Here is a 23,689-nt window from a genome sequence, read left to right on the forward strand (position 1 = left end):
TGTGTGTGTGTGTGTGTGTGTGTGTGTGTGTGTGTGTGTGTGTGTGTGTGTGTGTGTGTGTGTGTGTGTGTGTGTGTGTGTGTGTGTGTGTGTGTGTGTTCATGACGCATCAGGATAGATGTTGAACCATTGTTGGACTACTCTAGAGGCCCTTTTAGTTTTGAAGGATCCTCAGTTTGATATGCTTATAGCCCGGTTCCAGACGAATCTGCCATTCCCCAAAAAAAAATGCCCTTGGCAGATTAGGTCTTCTCAATAGAGATTTGATTTCTCTCCCGCCGAAGTTGTGAGGGACCAATCAGGGCCCAGTATGCAAATATGGAGCGGGTGTATCACCAGAGGCAAGGTTAAAACATCCGCACGCTGGTTTACAGCCCCCAAAACGTATTGTAATTAATGGCGCAACGTTTCAATCTTATAGGTGTTCATCAGGCAAATATCAGGCAAAGATATGTGCCTGATAAACACCTATAAGATTGAAACATTCCGCCATTAAATAAAATACGTTTTGGGAACTTTGAACCAGTGTGCGGGTGTTTTACCTTTCTTCTCCTTTGACCCTCTGGAACTCCCTCAAGGACACCCGTGAGGTTCCCCGGACCCCGTGTTGAGAACCAGTGGTCTAAAGCAATGGTTCTCAAACTTAAAAATGTCAAGGTCTCCCCTTAACTCCGACAGTATAAAAATGGAACCAAAAGGACCCGTTAGGGTCCATTTGGTTCCATTTTTAAACTGTCAGAGTTACAGACTTGTAAGGGTCAATTTAGACCCCCCTAAAGGACCCCCGATAGTCCCTGAAATCCACTTTAAGAACCACTGGCCTAGAGGAGTGTAGGTCATAAAAGTTGCCTCTCTCTGGCCTCTCTTTAGGTCAGGAACGTGTAGGATAGGATCTGATGTGTTCTTTCAGATGGCAGGCTGCGATCACTCATTCTATCGGTCAGCCTCCCACATAAGGCTTCCTGCTCTAAGGTCCCGGCCTGCCCTGTCCTGTCCTGTTCTGGTGCTTATCTCTACCCACTGGTTGTTTAATGGAAACGTATATATATATCTTCTGTTACAGCCACTGTGTCATTATTCTACTTCCATATACTGTAGGAAGGCCCGCGACTTTGCTGCAGAGGAAATCCAACGTACCGTCAGTGAGCCTATTAACCCATTCGTTCCGGGAACGAGTCTCTGTCATTTTAGATTTCTTTGGTTATTCAAAAATAGCAGATCTACAAGCTCATAGCGCGGCACCGAGTGCCGCGCTATGAGCTTGTAGATCTGCTATTTTTGAAAAATCGTGAAAATTTGTGCAAATCTTTGAATATATATATATTTTTTTAAAGGGAAAATGTAACTCAAATCTTTGCTTCTGGGGGGTCCCTGGAACAACATATTTTGAGATGGGGGTCCGCGGCCAAATACATATAATTTTGGGGGTCCTTGACATTAAAAATGTTTGAGAACCACTATAGCAACATACGTTTAAAAAAAAAACTGTTAGGATTTAGAATACATACAGTACTGTACATAGAATCCCCAGAAGCAAAGATTTGAGTTTGAGAAACATTCACTTTAGATTTGCACAAATTTTCATGATTTTTCACAAAAAAAATGCAGATCTACAAGCTCATAGCGTGGCACTCAGTGCTGCGCTATGAGCTTGTAGAAGAGCTTGTAGATGAGCTATGAGCTTGAGATGGGGGTCCGCGGCCAAACACATATCATTTTGGAGGACCTTGACATAAAAAAACGTTTGAGAACCACTATAGCAACATAGGTTTTTTCAAAAAGGATTAGGATTTAGAAGACATTTGTAGAATCCCCAGACGCAAAGATTTGAGTTACAAATGCACACATTTTCATGATTTTTCACCCAAAAATTGCAGATCTACAAACGAGCTTGTAGATCTGCTATTTTTGAATAGCCGAAGAAATCTAAAAATGCCACAGATTCTTCCCCGGTCTAAATGGGTTAAGAGATTTGTTTATGTGCAGTGGAGCCTAGAACCTGCCTTCAAAAAGAGAATGTGACAGGTGGGCCGTTTTGAGTAGCTGTTGGTTTATCTAGGTGCCTGTCTAAAAAACAATGGCCCCGGGACACTAACAATGAGGCGACGGTGTCCCAGATTCTGTGTGTTTAGCCACCAAATCAGCTACAGGAAGCATCTGGAAGCGTCTTCAACCCCCAAGGATGGAACCACCTCAAACACACACACAGATACTGACTGGGCCAACGCGATAAAAACAACACTATTCTCAGTGGATCCTCTCCCACTGGCAGTGAATCCATCAGGGGGCTGTTTTTTTTGTTGCTGAGATTAAACTCAGACGTTTTAACCCATTAAGACCGGGAACGCATCTGTGTCATTTTAAGATTTCTTTGGCTTTTAAAAAATAGCAGATATACAAGCTCATAGCGCGGCACACCGAGTGCCACGCTATGAGCTTGTAGATCTGCTATTTTTTAGAAAAATCGTGAAAATGTGTGTAAAATCTTTGAATATATTTATATTTTTTTAAAGCGAAAAAAACCTTTCTACAAATGTCTTCTAAATAGTCTTCTAAGAGTTTTCTGAAAAAAACGTATGTTGTGGTTCTCAAACTTTTTCATGTCAAGGACCCCCAAAATGTATTTGGCCGTGGACCCCCATCTCAAAATGTGTTGTTCCAGGGACCCCAGAAGCAAAGATTTGAGTTAAAAATGTTGCTTTAAAAAAATAATATATATATATTCAATGATTTGCAAAAATGTCACGATTTAAAAAAAATAGCAGATCTACAAGCTCATAGCGCGGCACTCGGTGCCGCGCTATGAGCTTGTATATCTGCTATTTTTGAATAGCCCAAAGTATAAAATAATGGTTAAAGTGGTTACGCTAGATGCTTTCTCGGTTTCAATGGGTTAAGTAGAAACGCGGAATCAGTAGCGATATGAAGTATTACGGCACACAGCTCCCAAAATAATATGTGATTTTGTCAAATGAATAATATTCCGTCTCCGGGAGGATGATATTTGTCTTCCTAAAATTAAACATGAAAGAGTGGAAATATAAAGCTTCCTGTTTATGTACACAGAAAGATTATCAAGATGTCGAAGGAAGTTCATCTCTCAAAGAGAGGAAGGAAGGAGTCTGCAGCAGGATTCTGATGTACCCGAGATTGGTACTTTGCACAAATGAACCTCTGATGACTTCCATCAGTTAAAAGTAGTTGCAGTGCTTTTGTTTGGACACAATAACCTTCCATCATCATAGATACGGTCCATGGAACTCGGCTAACGGACCCCAATTTGATATGTTTTTTATCTCTGGCACCTGGTCTGTAAAATCCAGTGTTCATTTAACTGTGAGAGTGTACAAAATGGAAGCAAATGGACCCATAAGGGTCCATTTGAGTCCAGTGAGTCCAACTTGACACTTATTAGCCCACGGACCCCCATTTGAAAAGATATGCCAGGGACCCCCACAAGAGAAGATTTTTACGGCTCTATAGGAGTGATTCTCAACCATTTTAATTTCAAGGACCCCCAGTTTGACATGCATTAGGCCACGGACCCCCATTTAATGGCATTTATATCTCTGGGACCCCATATTGTAAAATCAATGTTGATTTAACTCTGAGAGTGTACAAATAGAACACTCTCAGAGTCCATTTGGTTCCATTTGCACACTCTTGGAGTTAAGGACCCATAAGGGGTCCATTTGGTTCCTAACTATCCATCATTTAGCTGGGGACCCCCTGGAACTCCCTCAAGGACCCCACTTTGAGAACCATGGACGTCGTAAGGGTCCAGTCTATTTTCTTCCATTTGTACATTCTCAGAGTTACAGACATTGTAAGTGCTAATTTGGGTGCTATACTAACTATCCATCATTAAGCTGGGGATCGCCTGAAATCCCTTCAAGGATGATTGGAGGGTCCCCGATCCCCACATTGATCCCCACCAGTGTAAAAGCCCATGCTCCTTCCTCCGCGCTTCCTTAAAAGGATCTCATCTGGAGTCTTAACTTTTTTTCTATCGACACTTTATTTGTTTTCCTTTGCAGGAGAGCCTTCCATGTGTCCTTGTGGTGACTCCGTACTCCTTCAGAGCCAGGTTCACTTTACAGTGGGGATCAGCCAAGGAAGCAAGCGCTACACTAGAGTTGATATCCATGATGATTCTCCAGCACTAGGGTCTGGAATTCCGGGAATGATGTGGAAGCAAAAGTAACATAGACCTCTGTTAGCTTGTTTTTTTTCTTTTCTTTCTCTTTTTCTTTTAACCCAATAAGACCGGGAATGCATCTGTGTCACTTTGGCTATTCAAAAATAGCAGATATACAAGCTCATAGCGTGGCACCGAGTGCCACGCTATGAGCTTGTAGATCTGCTACTTTTTTGAAAAATCATGAAAATGTGTGCGAATCTTTGAATATCAATTTGAATATCAAAGCGAACATTTGTAACTGTCAAATGTCTCAACAAAATGATATATATTTGGCCGCGGACCCCCATCTCAAAATATGTTGTTCCAGGGACCCCACCAGAAGCAAAGATTCAAGTTAAAAATGTTCGCTTTGAAAAACATATCTATTCAAAGATTTGCAAAAATGTTCACGATTTTTCAAAAATAGCAGATCTACAAGCTCATAGCGCGGCACTCGGTGCCGCGCTATGAGCTTGTAGATCTGCTATTTTTGAATAGCCAAAGAAATCTTAAAATTATACAGATGTTGTGTTCCCGGTTTTATTGGGTTAAATAAGGCCTCTCCGTCTCTCCCACAATTCACCCCTGGCACCATATTGTTTCCAGTGACTAACTCAAAGGCTTGTACGCACGAACAACGAATGCCTATCCAAGCAGGCTGAAAACATAGCCCTGTGTTACAGCAGAGCTCTCAAAGTGGATGACTAATTTTGCTCATGAGCATATCAGTGTGTGTTGTGAATGGAACTATGCAAGTCGTCTCTCGGGATAGACTAGCGTTTGGCTCTGTGCTTCGGAAGCTCTGGAAAAAGGTGGAAGTAGTTGAAGCCTAGCTATAATAGCTCGTTGCATAGCAGGAATTTAAATTCTAAAATCTATTTTAAAAGGTATTTTAACTCATTCACTGCCATTCACTAAAGAGCCCAAAAAGCCCAGACTGCCAGGATTTTGCGATTTTCTTACCTTTTCAAGTAGTCAAAGAATATGTATCCAGTATGATCAATCCCCTGATGGTTGCTAATCACGTAGGGTTTCACTGTGCTTCCGTGAAAGAAAAGAAAATGTCGCGAACGGGAATCGCGATTCACTTGTTATACCCAGTTGAAAATATTTTTTTTCGCTCAAAAATACATAGTAAAACACAGTAGCCGAGATTCCGAATATTTCCCTAATACTTTAACCAGGAAGTGAATGGAGCAGTAAATCTTTGGATCGCGTTATCTCCTGGTTCTGTGTGAAAAAAATAATTAAGGGACGTCAAAAGACGTTATTGGTGGTGTGGGCTTACAAAAAACAGCCGTCAAAAGACGTCATTGGCAGGGAATGAGTTTAATATACATTTTCGTGAGCACTGCGCGGTGATTGGGTCAAGTACCCTTCCGGTCTGAAGAGCCGGTGGCAGCTTCCTGTTCTCAACGTTTACGGGGCTGACTTATCCACTTTTAAGCCCATAAATAAATATCCAGTCTACAAGCTCACAACACATCGCGATGCAACGTGTTGTGAGCTTGTAGATTGTGTATTTCCGCTATTTTTGAAATAATACAATAATATTTATTTTATATTTCGCCTATATAAAATACGGACTGCAGGTTGAAAGGGATTGAGTGGTGGATACAGGATGTGTTGTCAAGGGAACGTGGCTGTGTGTGTGTGTGTGTGTGCGTTTCAAAGCAAACGGTTCGGATTGCAGCTCGCTGTTTGTTGAATGTTTTCGCTCCCATTACAATCCAACAGTTTCATATCTACATTGGCATGAAATCAAAACTCAAGTTGTTGACAGTAACATAACCAATGGAAACAAGGTGATGGGTTTTGTGTGTTTGAGGAGAAAAACGACTCCATCTGCCAATTTCCACCACAGGGAAGTTTTGGTAGCCTTCACTATTACTCCATTTATAAACAGTGGTGTAAAGTAAGTAAGTACATTTACTCAAGTACTGTACTTAAGTACAATTTCGAGGTACTTTTACTTTGCTGGAGCATTTTCAATTTTCTATACTTTTACTTCTACTCCACTACATCTCAGAGCCAGATATTGTACTTTTACTCCACTACAATTATTTGAAAACTTTAGTTACTAGTTACTTTTATAATTATTACAAAACATTCACTTCAGCCCTACTGTATATACATTTCGGCCATTCGAAAATAGCCGATCTACAAGCTCGCGATGTGACGCATTGTGAGCTTGTAGATCTGCTATTTTCAAAAGATTTTTTTTTTTTTTTTTACTTTAACTTTTATCCCACAATTTTGTAACCCCATGTTTTTACACCCAGTGCCAATTGTCTATGTAATCCTGGGCACTACCTTCCCTCTGCCAACCTAGGGAGGCCAGGGCCGAGCTCATGCCTCCTTCAATGCATGAGAGCCAACTGACCTTCTTGTCACCTAGCTGACAGGGGAGAGTTTCCCTGGTTGGACGTACTGTAGCGCGTGGAAGGAACACGTTATTCCAACCAGTTCCTTTCCCCTCCATCAGGCGCCCCGGGTGGCCAGGGGGAGGCAGTATATAGTGACCAGGATTACTGCATGTTTTTGTGAGGGTATTAATTACCCTAGGAGACACAGGGAGAACATGCAAACTCCACACAGAGAGGAGAGATTTTCAAAAGATTTTAATACATTTGAAAACTTGTGAAATGGGACATTCTGCATAATGAGTACGTTCTACTTTTGGTAATTTGAGTACATTTTGATACCAACACTTCTGTACTTTAACTCAAGTACATTTTTTAACTCTGGACTTTTACTTGCAACAGAGTATTTCTACGTAGCAGTGTTGATACTTTTACTTATTAAGTACCAAATGTGAGTACTTTTTCCACCTCTGTTTATAAATACCAGCTGTAGGTTTTTTAACTGTCCAGGGGGTCAAATGCTGCTGAATGCCTTCGTCGTGATGCATGCGAGCCCGTAAAAGTTGCTCTAATTTGTGTTCACGTGGGCATTGTTTTCAAAAGTGCAATAAATTAATTCCGCTCCCAATTCGTGGGCCAACTAGAGCAGTGGTTCCCAAACAGTGGATCGGGGACCCATGTTTGGGCCGCAAACCCATTTATATGGGTCACAAATAAATATCCATTTCTTTTTGTTTTGTTTACTACAATGTTTTTTCAAATATTTTCTGAAATCAAAAATAAACATTTAATGTTTTCCACAGAATTTCATACATTTTTAAAGAAATCAAAGCAATTCCATAAATAAAAATTAAACAAACCTTCTAAGAAGTAGTGAAAATAGCTGATTTAGCAAGTTCAACGGGTTGTGAACTTGTACTGCAGACAGAAAAAGTTTGGGAACCACTGGACCAGAGTACTACTCTCTTCGGGAAATATTCCATGAGGCATGGACTGTGTTTTGGTCTGAGCTGTTTGTCTGTACGCGCGTGCGTGCGTGCGTGCGCGCGCGTCTTGCATATTTTGGAAGAACATCCTGAAACAGAACCTCTTCCAGGATCTTTAACTTTGGATGGAACTACGAGACGTACCGGTATGTGCTTCTGGCAGTGGTGGAAAAAGTACTCAAATGTTTTACTTTAAGTAAAAGTATCAATACTGCAATGTAGTGCAAGTACAGTACTCTGTTACAAGTAAACGTCCGGAATTCAAACTTTGGTTTAGTAAAAGTACAAAAGTATTGGTATCAAAATGTGCTTAAAGTACTAAAAGTAAAAGTACTAAAATGTTTGATCTACAAGCTTGCGACGCGTTGTGAGCTTGTAGATCGGCTATTTTCAAATAGGCTAGGTATAAAATAGGGCTTAAGTGGTTGATGTATGTTTTATAACGTAATGATTTAAATCTGCAAAGTAACTCGTAAACTAAAGTTTTCAAATAATTGTAGTGGAGTAAAAAGTACAATGTTTGCCTACGAGATGTAGTGGAGTAGAAGTAAAAAAAGACAATTGGAAATACTCCAGTAAAGTACAGTACTTGAATAAATGTACTTAGTTACTTGTTTCCACCACTGGCTTCTGGGATGGAATAGTTTTTGGTATGCGTTGTGTTGTGCTACAGAAAGGTATTTATTGGTGTTTGTTCATGGCCTAGCTCATGCATGACGGTATACATATGGTATATGTTTCCTGTCAGTTAAGTGATAGCCCTCGATAAAGTGCTCTTTCCCCCCAAGGGCAGTGTTCTTTTTTTCCCTCTTTTTTTCTCACTAGCCAAGGGGAAATATGTAGTCCAGGGTTTGCTCAAGGGGGATATTACACCACACTGTGGTGTTTAACAGCCAGTCATAAGGTTTTCACTTAGTAGAGGTTAAGATTGCTTTGACTACTTGCCTCTTAACCCATTAAGACCTGGAACGCATCTGTGTGTCATATTTAGATTTCTTTGGCTATTCAAAAATAGCAGATATACAAGCTCATAGCGAGTGCTGCGCTATGAGCTTGTACATCTGCTATTTTTGAAAAATCGTGAAAATTCGTGGCAAAATCTTGGATTATATATTTTTGAAAGCGAACATTTGTCAAATATTTAGTTCCAGGAACCCCCAGAAGCAAAGATTTGAGTTACAAATGTCTGACCAAAAAAAAAGAAAAACATTTAAATATTTGCACAACTTCTCATGATTTTTCAAAAATAGCAGATATACAAGCTCATAGCGCGGCACTCGGTGCCGCGCTATGAGCTTGTAGATCTGCTATTTTTGAATAGCCCAACGAAATCTAAAAATGACAAACAGATGCGTTCCCGGTCTTAAAGAGTTAAAATGAAAAAGGTGACAAAATACTGAATAGTGTTGTTGAATAAATCCTGCAATAAACTGATCTACCATAGATAAATCATAAACTATTTTTGTGATTTCGTTCAGGGGAATCAAGAAGAGCTATCTGTTTATTCTGCCTATAATGTCTTCTCCTTGCTTCTACAGTATCTTTGGTATTGCACTCAGCTGCCTCAGATACCTTTGCAAGGATTCGTTTAAGATAAGATAAACCTTTCTTGATCCCTGGAGGGAAATTCAGGTTTGTAATAGAAACTGCATGCAGCAAGGTTGAAACAGATTTTATGGCTGGAGCAACAGCGGGGAATGTCTTTGACTGACTGACTCACTGAGTGATGAAGATATCATACACATTGTTGTCCACTTGGCCTAATGATGAACTGGCCAATTGGAGAGCAGTTGGCCTTCAAGGCTATGGGATGTAGAAGTTTCACTGTGGTATCAAGATGAGCTGGGGACATTCAAAATAAAGTTGTATGCAGGTGTGTGTCTGCGTGCCACGTTTTGGAGGATCCACGACAGACATATCAGTGAACAAGCTCCTTAGCCTGTGTGTGTGAAATATCACTCACTGTCCTGTTAAACATCAGCATGACAAATGGATCAGATGCAAGATATCATCTTAACAAAACACCAAATCCTTAGTCAATCACACAACAATTCTGTTGGTGGACACTTAATAGCCAATTTGTATGAAGCACATTTTTGCGAATCGTATTATTTAGGCAACGCTTCCGAATCATGCGTTACTGTTAAGTCGTTTGTCTGTCTACTGGACATATTCACTCAGTGTTTGTGCTCGTATTTGCCACATTTAACTGACCTTTTTCTTGACCTTTACTTGCAACATTGCACTTCTACATCGCAGTATTGATACTTTCACTCAAGTAAAAGATTACCGAGTACTTTTTACACCACTGCTACTGAGACGTAGTACCGTAAATGCTTGGTATATCATGGTTACAGTTAGTTTGATTTGTTTCTGGAAACACCGTGACACACAAACAGTCCTGGGGTAAAAACAATCTGCCATTTATTAGCGGTTGGTTCAGGTTGGTGCATGAGGCTGGACAGACATCTGAGAATCTGCCTCTATTACTAACATCACACAGACGCAACTATTCTCTCCTGGCGGGAGTTTGGGAGGTAATCATAAGCGCTTATATGTTGAATCATAATGTGCTTCAGAGGGCAGAGAGCTTCATACACTGTTGCTGTGATTTTTTAGATATTACTCAGAAATCAACACGTTTCTGAACAGCCCGACAACTTCCTGTAACTTAGGGTAACTTTGGGTGATTCATTTAACAATTAAGAACACGTTATATCTGTAAGGCTTGAGCCTTACAGATTGTTGGTGATTTACTCAAAGATAGTAAATCACCAACAGAAAAGGGCCAACAGGGGGGTTGTTGGGGGAGCGTGCCGCGTGGGCGCTCTGACGCCTGGCAGCGAGTCCCGGTTCGATTACTGGGCCTGGCGGACCTTTGCTGTGTGTCACTCCCCGCCTCCCTCTGTCTGTTTCCTGTCTCTCTACACTATGGACTATCAATGAAGGCAAGGAAAAAAACCTAACAGATGGCAGACCAGAGGTTCACAAGTAACAGACCAAAAGGCAGAACCACTTCTGAATTGTTGAATTGACAATATACTGCAGTCACAACCAGTGGTGGAAAGTAACTAAGTACATTTACTTAAGTACTGTACTTAAGTACAATTTTGAGGTACTGTATTTGCACTTTACTTGAGTATTTCCAATTTCCAATACTTTTACTCCACTACATCTCGGATTCAAATATTGTACTTTTACTCCACTACATTTATTTGAAAACTGATTATTACTACAAAACATACATTAACCACTTCAGCCCTATATACATTTTGGCCATTTGAAAATAGCCGATCTACAAGCTCACAATGTGTCGCATCGAGATGTTTATAGATTTGAAAACTTGAAATGGGACACTCTGTGTAATGAGTACTTTTACTTTTGGTACTTTAAGTACATTTTGATGCCAATACTTATGTACTTTTAATCAAGTACATTTTCAATTCCTGACTTTTACTTGTAACAGAGTAAACGCACCGGCTTGCTTCAGAAGCAACTTACTGCAATGTTTTGATTGCAGTAAGTTGCTTAGTGACATCTATGTTAAAGTCTTAAAGATGTCGAAACTAAATGAGGAATGGAGTTTGGGGAAATGAGTGGGAAATATAGACGGGTTTCTAGCAGATAAATCAAGTATGAAAGAGTCAAACCACACAGTAAAATCCTCTGTGTTAAATTAACACTGAGGATGTTGCCCTGTATAGCAAAACCAAGCAGTTTTGCACGAGGTATTAACATACTCTACCATCTAGATTGATTAAAATAACATTTATTCATTAAAATAAGCATTGCAACTTAATCCATACTCCATCACACATGGTTTTCTTGCAGAAAAGAACAGATTTTCAAGCTGACATGTCGCATCTAACCATGGTACACAGTATACATTTCAGTCAGCTGTTAATCATAGAGAAGTATTTGTTTGTGATTGTTTTGGCTTGTTCTGGCTTCCCTTTTTATATCCTACTCATTATGCAGAATCTCCCATATTTCAAGTTTTCAAATGTATACAAATCTTTTGAAAATAGAAGATCTACAAGCTCATAATGCGTCGCATCGCTACCCTAACACATTGTGAGCTTGTAGATCTGCTATTTGCAAATGGCCGAAATGTATGTATGGCTGAAGTGGTTAATGTATGTTTCGTAATAATAATAATATTAATAATAATCAAAATCTACAAAGTAACTAGTAACTTAAGTTTTCAAATAAATGTAGTGGAGTAAAAGTACAATATTTGGATCAGAGATGTAGTGGAGTAGAAGTAAAAGTGTTTTAAGTGAAATTGGAAATACTCAAGTAAAGTACAAATACCTCAACATTATACTTAAGTACAGTACTGTCCACTGTAAAATGAGTTAAATTAGCAATTTTACTGTGCATATTCCCCTCTCCACAGATGCCCTGTCCCACAGCAGCAGCAATTTGAACACAACGATGGACCTTTAAAAGTACCCCATGCAGTTTAAATACCCCCCATCTCATGTCCCCATGTTATGGGGACACGAGATATGGGTCACGCCAAGTGGAAATATAGGCCAGAGAACAGGGGGGGGGGTGTACATATACATTGGGAGCTAAATTAAAACAGGCAACTGTTAGAGGCATTGGGTTAAGCTGCCTATTTTAGCTCTTCCTTGGAGACCAGAGTTGCATCTGCACACAGCCATACAATACCACGGATGACCACAGATGGAAGTGGCCGTTGGCATGATTTCAAGGCACACTTCAACTACACTGTGAAGTCCTAAGAATTCATTTAACTCTGAGAGTATATAAATGGACCTGATAGGCTTCTCTGAGTTAAATGGACACTCAGGATTTTACTGTTTAGACTGCGATAAGATTGTTAAAATATAAACACGCACACACACACACACACACACACAGACACAGACACAGACACACACACACACACACACACACACACACACACACACACACACACACACACACACACACACACACACACACACACAGTATGACGACGTATAAATTGCCACTGCTGTAAACATGCCATGTGATGCTATGCAATGTGGAAGTGATCACAGAAATAGCTTTTGGAAGCAGCGCTGCTGAAGATCTAATAAAGTGACGCTTAAAATGGCAAAGCTTACCAAAGACATGCAATACGTCAGTGTTACGGGACAGATTTAAAAGACAAGATTCTAGCAAATGGTACTTTATACGACAAGTAATGAACAGAATTTTGTCTTGCTGAAATACTGCCTGGTGATGTTAGTAATAAAACTACAGCATTATAAATCTATTGACACTGTGATGCTAGAACTAGTTTCCTTAGAGGTGGTGCAGTACTGTATGGGGGAATTGGGGATATGCCATTCCCTAACCAATTTTTTGGGGGAGCGCTCGTTTCACGAGTTCACTTAACAAATAATCACTTGAGTTGCTTTTACAGCTTCACCCAGCTGATGGCTGCTGCTCAGATGGCTTCGGTGAGCGCACACGGGGGAGCTGTTAAGTTGGGTTAAGTGTCTTGCTCAGGGACACGTCGACACATATATTACTGGGGGAGCCGGGGTTCAAACCGACAGCTACACCTTCCCAGACGGCCTCTCTATTCACTCAGCTATACGGCCACCCCAGAACAAGCCAGGCGAACGAAAGCCCAGTTGAGCAGACAATGGCCTAGCACAGAACTTCTCAAACTATGGTCGCGACCCAAAGTGGGGTTGCAGGAATTTGCCGTAGGGGTCAACCAAGGTGCCGATGGCAACCAAAAAAATAGATTAAAAAAAGAAAAGTTGCGACCAACGTGAAGGGGACTGTGATGAATGCAATTAGTGTACACCCTTGCAGTAGCCTAGTCAGGCAGGGTTGTTAAATAAGCCTGACCAACTGTACCCATTTTGTTGATTAACACAGTAAATGGCAGAGGGCAAAGAGTTCATGACAGGGACGGCCACTTGACTCCTCATACACAGCAGTAGCCTACAAGTCAACACACACACACACACACACACACACACACACACACACACACACACACACACACACACACACACACACACACACACACACACACACACACACACACACACACACACACACACACACACACACACACACACACACACACACACACACACACACAAGCCCTTGCTTGCAGAGGCTGAGGCACACAAACTGATTTTAGCTGTTCATAAACGATGTACTCAGGACTTATGTTCAATATGAGCGGGTTGTATGGGGTTGCCAAAAAAAATCCCTCATAATATGGGGTCGTGGTATAAAGAAGCTTGAGAACCCGGCCTGGCCTAGCATATTGATGAGTGTATGTTCATATTGCTGGTTCATGAGAGGTTACACATGATTTACTCTCCCTTCCTTTATATTATGGAACATGTATATGTAAAAGTATTGCAGTTGTGTTGGATATGACCCAAACCAAATGACTTGAAGCATCCATGCAGCGGCACATGAATGATGTTAGAAATATGAGCCTTTTCACAACAAGCGTTCAGTGAAATCCTAAATTAACACTGAGGAGTTAAATGTGTGGGTTGTCTGGGAAACAATGAATACAGACAATGTGCCAATTACACAAGATTGCTGAACATAATACACACAGTGTGACTCAAGAAACGCTGCTTTACTCACATCCCCCGTCTCACGCAAAAGTCTTTCTGGTAATTTGAACCCCAATCATTCAACATTCATCACGGTACGGGCTGTTTTCCCTCTCTTTAAGCGTGAGGTACAACTGTAGTAAAACACTACGTGCCGTTTATTTTCGCTAAAAATAACCAAACAAAGACCATCTGGAGTCCTGGTATGTTATTCCTCAGTCTCTGCCAACAAAAACATTGATGATCAACAAGGACCGACTTACATAATTTTAGGCGGAATTACCTCGAAAACAATATTATGATTGAACTATTAACTTCTGTGCTCTGTTGTTTTCAGGGTGCACTTCTTGTGCGGTGTGCAAAGAAATATGTGATTTCGTGACAAAACATTCTAGATTTTTGGTACAGATTTCACATGTTAAAGAACTGACCCCTTTCCTTTCCGGTTCTGTTGGTCCATTTACATGGAACGAAATCAAACTTTAAGTGCGTGCAATTAAGCTCTCTACTTAACCCATTAAGACCGGGAAAGCATCTGTGTCATTTTTAGATTTCTTTGGCTATTAAAAAAATGGCAAATCTACAAGCTCATGAGCTTGTAGATCTGCTATTTTTTTGGAAAAATCGTGAACATTTGTGTTTTAAAAATCGAACATTTTTGAACTCCGATCTGTGCTTCTAGGGGTCCCAAATTTTCAAGATTTTTCAAAAATAGCAGATCTACGAGCTCATAGTGCGCTCGGGCACTCGGTGCCGCGCTATGAGCTTGTAGATCTGTTATTTTTGAGTAGCCTAAAGAAATCTAAAAATACACACAGATACGTTCCCGGTCTTAATGGCTTAAGAGTCAACAGCCTTTCTTGGGTGTGTAGCTTGATTTATATGATCAACCAAGGGCAGGGTCTGTGACAAAACGGTCAGTGTATGTATGAGAGCCATCACACAAAATGTAAGAGTAAGAGGCTCAGAATAGCTTTCATGGACCGCTTCCACAGGCACTCATGCATCAGAGGCGAAAGCAATCAGCCCTGACGCATGGGCTTTCCATAGCCAAGCGTGGAGTTCCAGTTGACACAACACCAGCCCCAGCACCCTGCTGTGTCTCTATACTGGCCTACAACACAGTATTTTCACTATTATGTGTGAGAGCAGAGGGACATGGGTGGAGGAGGAGGGTGCGGGGGTGTGAGGGTGGGTGGGGGGTGCAGGGCCAGGCTTCCCCTGAGGATACAGTTGGAGCACCAGCTGGTTTCCATTAGCATACCTCTCCGAGGGAATGGGAGGACTGGCTCATGTGGGCGCAGACACATGAGTAAGATAAATGATGAGATTTTACCAAACAGACGAGACCCCTCTCTTCCCAGAGTAGAGAGGAGACAGATCACTTCTGATTATGATGATTCTGATCCAGCTGTTCTCCTCCTCTCTGAGGCTCCAGAACAAACACACATATTGTGATAAACACACAAAGAACGTTAGAAAGCGGGTTCAGGTAATCTTTGCTCCCTTTACTTTTCCTAAATCATATATACCTAAAGTCACTCAAAAGTTCTAAACAGTCTGACTGTGGGTTGCAGTCAGCTGCAATTTTTGGCACAGATGCTGCCGGTGTGGCTACAGCTGCCACTACGCTGGTGTGGCTTTAGCCCAGTTGTTCTCAAACTTTTTCATGTCAAGGACCCCCAAAATGATGTATTTTTTTGGCTGCAGACTCCTTGTCAAAAAAAAAAAATTGTGCCAGGATTAAAAAAAAATAGTAGATCTACAAACTCATAGCGTGGCACAAAGTGACGCGCTATGAGCTTGTATATTTGCTATTTTTTAATAGCCAAAGTATAAAACATGGTTAAAGTGGTTAAAATGATTGTAACGCCATATTAAGTGGTTTTGCTGGGGACCCCCTGGTACCCCTCCCCTCCCCCCCACTTTGAGAAAACCCCACTTTGAGAACCAATGGCTTAGCCATCCTTTGCCGTTTGGACACCCTTGGTCTTTTGGCAGAGTAGTCCTGCCTGTAGCGCAGGAGCCTAATATCTGCCTTGGCCATGGGGGGGGGGGGGGGTGGATTATTCCCCTTTGGATGAGAGGTAGATTTGGTTTTCCATGTGGGAGACCAGGTCTTGAATTGTGGTGGTTATACACACATCTTTTTGCTTCTAAACAGAAGGGGAAACCGTGGCCTCAAACACATTGATAACATAGTGATCAACCGCAATAAACAGAACAAAAGATATCACATCAATCCAAACAACTACTGCATGGCACGCCTGCTTGGTTTTATCAAATGGCTTTGGCAAAAGACACCACATGTGTGCCTCATGCAAGCAACAGAACAGCTCCTTCCTAAAAACCTCGTTAGAAAAGATGCAAGATTGTTGGAGCCTACACAACAAAAGCAAAGAGTGGCTCAAGAAGAAGCAGTGTTGATTTCGTAAAACTAAAACTATGACGAAAAATGTTCGTCGACTACCTTTTTACTCTGACGAAAACGAAATAAAAAATAAGCTATGATGACTAAAACTAGACTAAATATATTGACAATTTCGTCAACAAATAAAAACTAGACTAAAATGTTAGGGAGGGATCTAGTGGAGAAGAGATCCAGTTGAACTAAAAGACAAGACATTTTATGTTTGGTTGCGCTCGGGTGTTGCGCTCTGAAAATAGCAGATCTACAAGCTGACAACGCGTAGCGCTGCGACACGTTGTGAGCTTGTAGATCGGCTATTTTCGGCATGCAACCAAGTGTAAAATCAGCCATTACGACACCATCAAGGCAACCGCCAAATACATTTTAGTCGACTAAATCGAATGTAGATTTTTATTCAAAAGAGTATGAATAAAACAAAATCAAGATTTGCTGCCAAAATCAACACCGCTGTACATTTGTATACAAATGATAATGGAACGTCATAACATTGCTAAATTGTAATTTAGGGATTGAACCAGCTGATAGTAACTGTAAGCTGCATGTGGGCCTTTAAAGTAATAATGCAGTGTGACGGATGGGTCTCCTCACATCATTTAAAGTGTGTTTATCTCACTGTAACATTAAAGCACAGACGAGGAGATGCCTCACGGTTTGCGTGGCAGCTAGGCGCCACGTGTGAGTGGTAATTAGCGTTGCCCACCCAGAAAACGTGAAGATGATGTTTAGTTAGGGTTTGAAAAAATGTTTCACGTCGCAGATTTACTGCACACAGAAGAAACACACGTTTAGCATGATTCATCTACCTCTTAATGTCTCAATGCAGTGAAATTTAGTGGGAGAAGAAAAAGAGAAACGTTAAGTGCTATAATATTTACTAATGAGTTTATAGGCCAGCGAAACCATCCCGCCTCACTAGAGGATGGGCTGGATAAACACATGCCACACATCACCGGGTAATCCTCGACAAGTGCTGCTCCACGCAATATGATGGATGACGGGGTTTATTGCTACAACTGCTCTGTGTGACATGTACTCACCGAGGTTCAACATGGTTAACTCTTTGACTGCCAGAAATAAAACATGGTTTGCTAAAGCCACTGCTAGCGAGTGTTTTTACTAACCTTTTGAAAAATCATAGAATATTATTATTCACAACGATCCACCCGCGGATCGCTTTAAAAAGACGTAGGGGGCAGGGACGTGCACAGATAGACTCTAGGTGGTGCTAAAGCACCTGCCCTCTTGAAGAAGTGCCCTTTTGAAAGAAATGGTGACATTGATCAATTCTGGATTAAAAGCTTCTACTATATTAACAATTCCCCAAAATGTGCATTGCAATTTTCTTCTATAAATCTCACACTACTAGGGCAGCCGGCGGTTCCGCACGCCGCGCAAGGTGCCCTTTTCTTTTTTTTTACTTGAGCACCTGCCCCTCAAAATGTCTGTGCACGCCACTGGTAGGGGGGTCTCGTTAGCCTGGCTCCAGCCCCTGAAATCGCTAGCCTCACATTCAGGGTCTGGTGACGCTGTGAAAAGGCAGGGTTTTCTCGGTTGAAAATCGAACCGGGCGGCCCCGGCCCAATCGCGATTGGGTTAATCCAGTATGAATCAATCGCCAAAGAGTCCCACTTTGGCCACGCCCCCATCTCAGAAAACGGCTGCACTGAGAGGGCTTTCAGACTGAATAATGGAGTGAAACTAAATGAAAATTCAGGCTGAGTGTCAGGCTAGGGTCTCGTAGAATCGGAGAAAAGAAATTGTGCCGCCGCGATTATCCATTCCACAGTTGTGGGCATTTGAATGTGGGCTGTTTTCACCAAAAAGCAACAAAAAGCAGAGAAAAGTCTATTTTTCCAAATCCATTAACATGGAAGTGAATGTGGACGTTTTTTTTTTGTTGATAGGAGATTATCTCTCTATTCTCCCTCCATTGAGACATTTCGGGTAGGTAGGACAACTACTGGTTGACAAGTATGTCTGCCTCCCTCAGAAGGTGCGGTAGAAGTTTGGTCTCTATGTGTGGGAGGCCTGGGTTCAAATTCCGGGTCAACTAACAGATTGCAGCTATACTTTGTTGTACTACGAATATTGAAAATGGCTATTTTGGAAAATATAAAAGAAATCAAAATATATACAGTATATATATACGTATATATGTTTGAAAATATTTGAAAAATGTTGGCTTATAATGACATGCCCAAAATGCAGGGACACCAGGTTGAAAGTGGTTAAATGAGGAGAGGAAGGCACGGTAATGGCAGGCTCCCGTCACTCGGCTGTTGACAGCCTCCCACAGTGAGAGCAGGGGGGGGTGCACCGCCCGGAATGTCCAGTGACATTAACCGGATCAGCGCGGTGGGCCTTCCACGCCGGAAGAGGGTGAGACACCCACCGAGGAGGGTGCCCTCAAGACCTGGAGCCAGCCTGCTGCTGCTGCTACATAACATGGCATAAAATCTCAGGGACACAATAGAGTAACTATGCAGCGACAAAGGAGACTCTGTTTTCCTCCTCTGTTTCTCTGTATATAGTCCTGCAGGGACACACACGTCACACACACACACACACACACACACACACACACACACACACACACACACACACACACACACACACACACACACACACACACACACACACACACACACACACACACACACACACACACACACACACACACACACACACACACACACACACACACGGTGTGGAAAGTCTGGAAACACACGGTCGCAGTGCAACACGGTTTCAGGAACTAGAGGACCTGAGTGTTACGGTGCCATGGCCCTAACCGAGCGAGCGTCTCCTCCAGACGTCTGTTTCTGCAACATTCAGTAACTGCAGTGTTTTTAAATAATTTCAAAAATGTGTTAAAAAAAAAAATCACAACACGTCAGTGGCCCCGGGTAGAGTGGCCGGTAGAGCGGCCGGATGGGAACTGCAAGGTTCCCAGTTCGATCCCGGGCTCCTCCAGAGTCACGGTGCGTTTTAACAGCGGGCAATTCTCGGGCGATGCCGGGCAACATCGCCCAAAAGATAATGAAAGTCTATGAGAGCCGGCGATCGGGCGAAGTGGGCGGGGGGGCAATGAAAGATGGATTTTCTTTATCTTTTTGGGCGATGTCGCCCGGCATCGCCCAGAGTTGCCCGCTGTTAAAACGCAGGGTTAGTGTCGAAGTGTCCTTGAGCAAGACGCTGAACCCCTAATTGCTCCCGATGAGCAGGTTGGTGCCTTGTATGGTTTCCTCCACCGTCGGTGTGTGAATGTGTGTGTGAATGGGTGATTGTAATGCACAATCTATGTAAAGTGCTTTGGATAAAAGCGCTATATAAATGCACCACATCACATTCTTTGCTACTTTTGCATGACATGGTCGCACATCAAAGAGTAAAATAGGGTGTTAAAGTAAATGCTTTAAATGCTTTATGTCAGGTAGGTAAGAGTAGAGAGTACAGAGGAGAGAGACATGCAAGATAAGATGGGAATTGGATTCGAACCCAGGTTCACCTCTCCCAAGGAACGTAAGGTCTGTGCACAAACTGGCTGAGCCACCAGGCATCCCGTTTATTAACAATTTATGAAGGATTTGTGGTTCACCAAACTAATGTAACATGTAATGAATGCTGCTCGTTGGTGCTTCAGCAACAAATACATGAGTGAGAAAACAAAGCACAGCAGCAAATGACATCTCCTATCACAGAGTGAATGCACCATGTGCCATGGAGATCAACTGAGGACATGGATCTCACACACGCGCAAAGCAGGAAGGAAAGACGCTTAATACAGGCGGAAGTAGCTAAGGAGGTACATCCTCGGCTGCACCTAGGTTATTGTCAACATGTTCTTGAGCACCGAACTGCTCTACTTTTTTTTACTTTACTTTTTTATCCCACGATTTTGTAACCCATTTTTTCACCCAGTACCAATTGCCTATGTAATCCTGGACGCTACTCTCCATCTGCCAGCCTAGAGGGAGCCCAGAACTAAGCTCATGCTTCCTTCAATGCATGAGGAGCTAGCAAGCCGCTTCTTATCACCTGACAGGGGGGAGTTTCCCCGGTAGGACGTAGCACGTGGAAGGAACACGTTATTCCAACCAGTTCCTTTCCCCTCCATCATCCATACCCTAGGGGACACAGGGAGTACATGCCAACTCCACAAAGAAAGGCCCTTTTGCCAACCCCACCTACTGTATGGTATGGGCACTGATAGCACGGAGGCGAGGACACGCCCCCAGCGGCCACAGCGCGTCCCTGGCGGGAATCGAACCCAGAACCTTATAGCTGTGAGGCGACAGCGCTACCGACTGCACCACCGTGCCCCCTCCCCAACTGCTCTACTGAGCAGGTTGGTGTCTTGCATGGTTTCCTCTGCACATTGTAAAGCACTTTGGGTAAAGGCGCTACCTATAGATGCAATATTTACACACTTTCACACAGTTTGTGAGAAACGCACCTTGACGTAGGCAGTGTACTCCTGGCACTGCTCACTGTGGATCTCCAGGCTGAGCTGATTGCTCAGGAAGCTGACCTGGGCTCCGTTCTGAGAGAAGTAGACCCTGGAGGCCTGGGTCTTCTGTTTCTTATCCACGTCAGCTGTCAGGTTGTACATCAACTCTGAAAAGACAAGACAGAGGCGTCATCACTGAACCACTATTAATCTATTAACCACTTGAACCCTAGCTTCCCTATTCTGGGCATGGCATCCTATATTAAAATTGGCTACTGGGAGGGCCGGCGGGCGCGCCGGCAGTTCGGTTGTCCAGAACCGCCGATCCGAGGATGTGTCCATATATGGGCAGATTGGGCACTAGAGGTTCGGGCCGCATAGTGGCCCGAACCTCTAGTAGGTGAAAATAGATGAACATTCTGTGAAAATTTGCCGCAAATAGCAGAACTTCAAGCTCACAAAGCGTCGCGATGCCTTGTGATGCGATTTGAGCTTGTAGATTTGACAAAGATTTGGTGTAGAGGGAAAGTAGGAGGGGGTCAAAGACAGACCCCTTGGGGACCCTGGTCAACGAAGAATGTACTGTTAGGGTTTAAAGGGCAATTCACATGAAGCATTCTAACTATAATGATATTGTTTTTTAAATCATAGACATAACGTTGATGTCATGGCGCTTGGTGCGAACGGTCCCTTGGTTACGGTTGACTTTCTCCACTGACTCATCGTAGCCATACCTCTATACTTTAGGATTATTTATGCATTTGAAATAATAGTCAGATGGTTCTTTGGGTCAAAACTGCAACCCCCCCAAGAATCACTTTCAAACGAGACCGCATAGTTTGGTTTGCTGCATGGCAATTACCACCAAAAGCATTAGATACAACAACACAGTCAAATGTGAAATAAATAGGAGTCATGAGACGACCACAACATGTGTGATAGTTCTAGGGTCTTGTGTTATTACACACACGGATGTTGTTTTGAGTTGATTTAACCCATTTAGACCGGGAACGCATCTGTGTCATTTTAAGATTTCTTTGCTATTCAAAAAAAAAAAATGTAAATCTTGAAAATGTGTGCAAATCTTTGAATATGTATATTTTTTTAAAGCAAACATTTGTAACTACAATCTTTGCTTCTGGGGGATTCTACAAATGTCTTCTAAATCCTAACAGTTTTCTGAAAAACGTATGTTGCTGTAATATCAGTGGTGCTCAACTCAAACTTTTTCATGACAAGGACCCCCATAATGATATGTATTTGGCCGTGGACCCCCATCTCGGAATATTTAGTTCCAGTTTTCAGTGACCCCCATGAAGCAAAGACTTGAATTACAAATGTTCGCTTTAAAAAATGATATACAGTACACACACATTTTCACGATTAAAAAAAAAAGTGCAGATCTACAAGGTCATGAGCTTGTAGGTCTGCTATTTTTGAATAGCCAAAGAGCCAAAAGATGACACAGATGTGTTCCCGGTCTTATTGGGTTAAGGTGATTTGATGAGTTGTATCAAGTATGGCAAAAACGGCTTTGCCGCAATGACTTGCAATACTTTGACATTGGAAGACATTTTTCTCGTGGTTTTATCGCCGTCACCACAAAACCAATTTTCTAATTTCATGCTATAATCTTAGACCATTTTCAAGCCAAACAATTATCTGAACCTCACACAACAACAAAATTAAAAACATATAACAGTTTTCTTCCCAGTAGTCATAACAGAAAAACATTACACGCTGCTACAAAACCAGTAAAAGAAATAAATAAGGGGATGTTGTAAAAAGTATCTATTTATCTAGGTGTTTTTGCTCTTTTTTTTTATGTGGAAGCCCTGCTGAAATGACACCGCTGTTCGTGAAAACATCCTGTTGATACAGACACATCACAGGGGGAAGCAGGAGCGGATTCACCCGGAAAATAAATGAATTCCTTGTTGATACTGCATTAGTAACACTGTGAAATAAAAAAACTAGGCCTTTGATCCGCTCCGTTTATTGGCAGCGCTAAGAAAACAAGAGAGCTCCACTCTCCATCTGACAAATCACCAGTGGTGGAAGAAGTACTCGGACATTTTACTTAAGTAAAAGTATCAATACTGCAATGTAGAGGTACTCTGTTACAAGTGAAAGTCCCAAATTAAAAATTGACTTGAGTAAAAGTACAAATGTATTGGTATCAAAATGCACTTAAAGTACCAAAAGTAAAAGTACAAACATTTTTGAAAATGGCAGATCTACAAGCTCACAACGCGTCGCATCGCGACGCGTTGTGAGCTTGTAGATCGGCTATTTTCATATATCCTATGTATAAGATTGGGCTTAAGTGGTTAATGTACGTTTTATAATATAATCATTCATATCTGCAAAGTAACTGGTAGTAACTAAAGTTTTCAAATAATTATTGTGGAGTAAAAGTACAACATTTGCCTCTGAGATGTAGTGGAGTAGAAGTAAAAGTATTGCAAATCGAAAACACTCCAGTAAAGTAAAAAAGTAACTCAAAATTTTACTTATAAGTACAGACTTGAGTAAATGTAATTTGTTACTTTCCACCAATGCAAATCATACACATGAGGGTAACTAACATTCTAAACGTCTCTCTGACGTGCCCATATATGGGCCTTCTGCTGGTCATTTGAAATCCAAGACGCTGAATGAATCAAGCTTCAGTATGTTAGTAATTGCT

The 23,689-nt window shown here is 41.9% G+C and overlaps 1 protein-coding gene across 1 annotated transcript in view; it reads right to left on the reverse strand.

Moving 5' to 3' along the window:
- itga9 (integrin, alpha 9) overlaps positions 1 to 23,689 on the reverse strand; it is a 134,604-nt gene that overhangs the window by 59,151 nt on the left and 51,764 nt on the right. The window contains exon 15 of the mRNA XM_084077210.1: positions 21,007 to 21,167. Coding sequence (XP_083933336.1) covers positions 21,007 to 21,167 — 161 coding nt within the window. The remainder of the gene's footprint in view (positions 1 to 21,006; positions 21,168 to 23,689) is intronic.

Source organism: Gymnoscopelus microlampas (genome assembly GCF_963454915.1).
Source record: "Gymnoscopelus microlampas genome assembly, chromosome: 13".
NCBI lineage: Eukaryota > Metazoa > Chordata > Actinopteri > Myctophiformes > Myctophidae > Gymnoscopelus > Gymnoscopelus microlampas.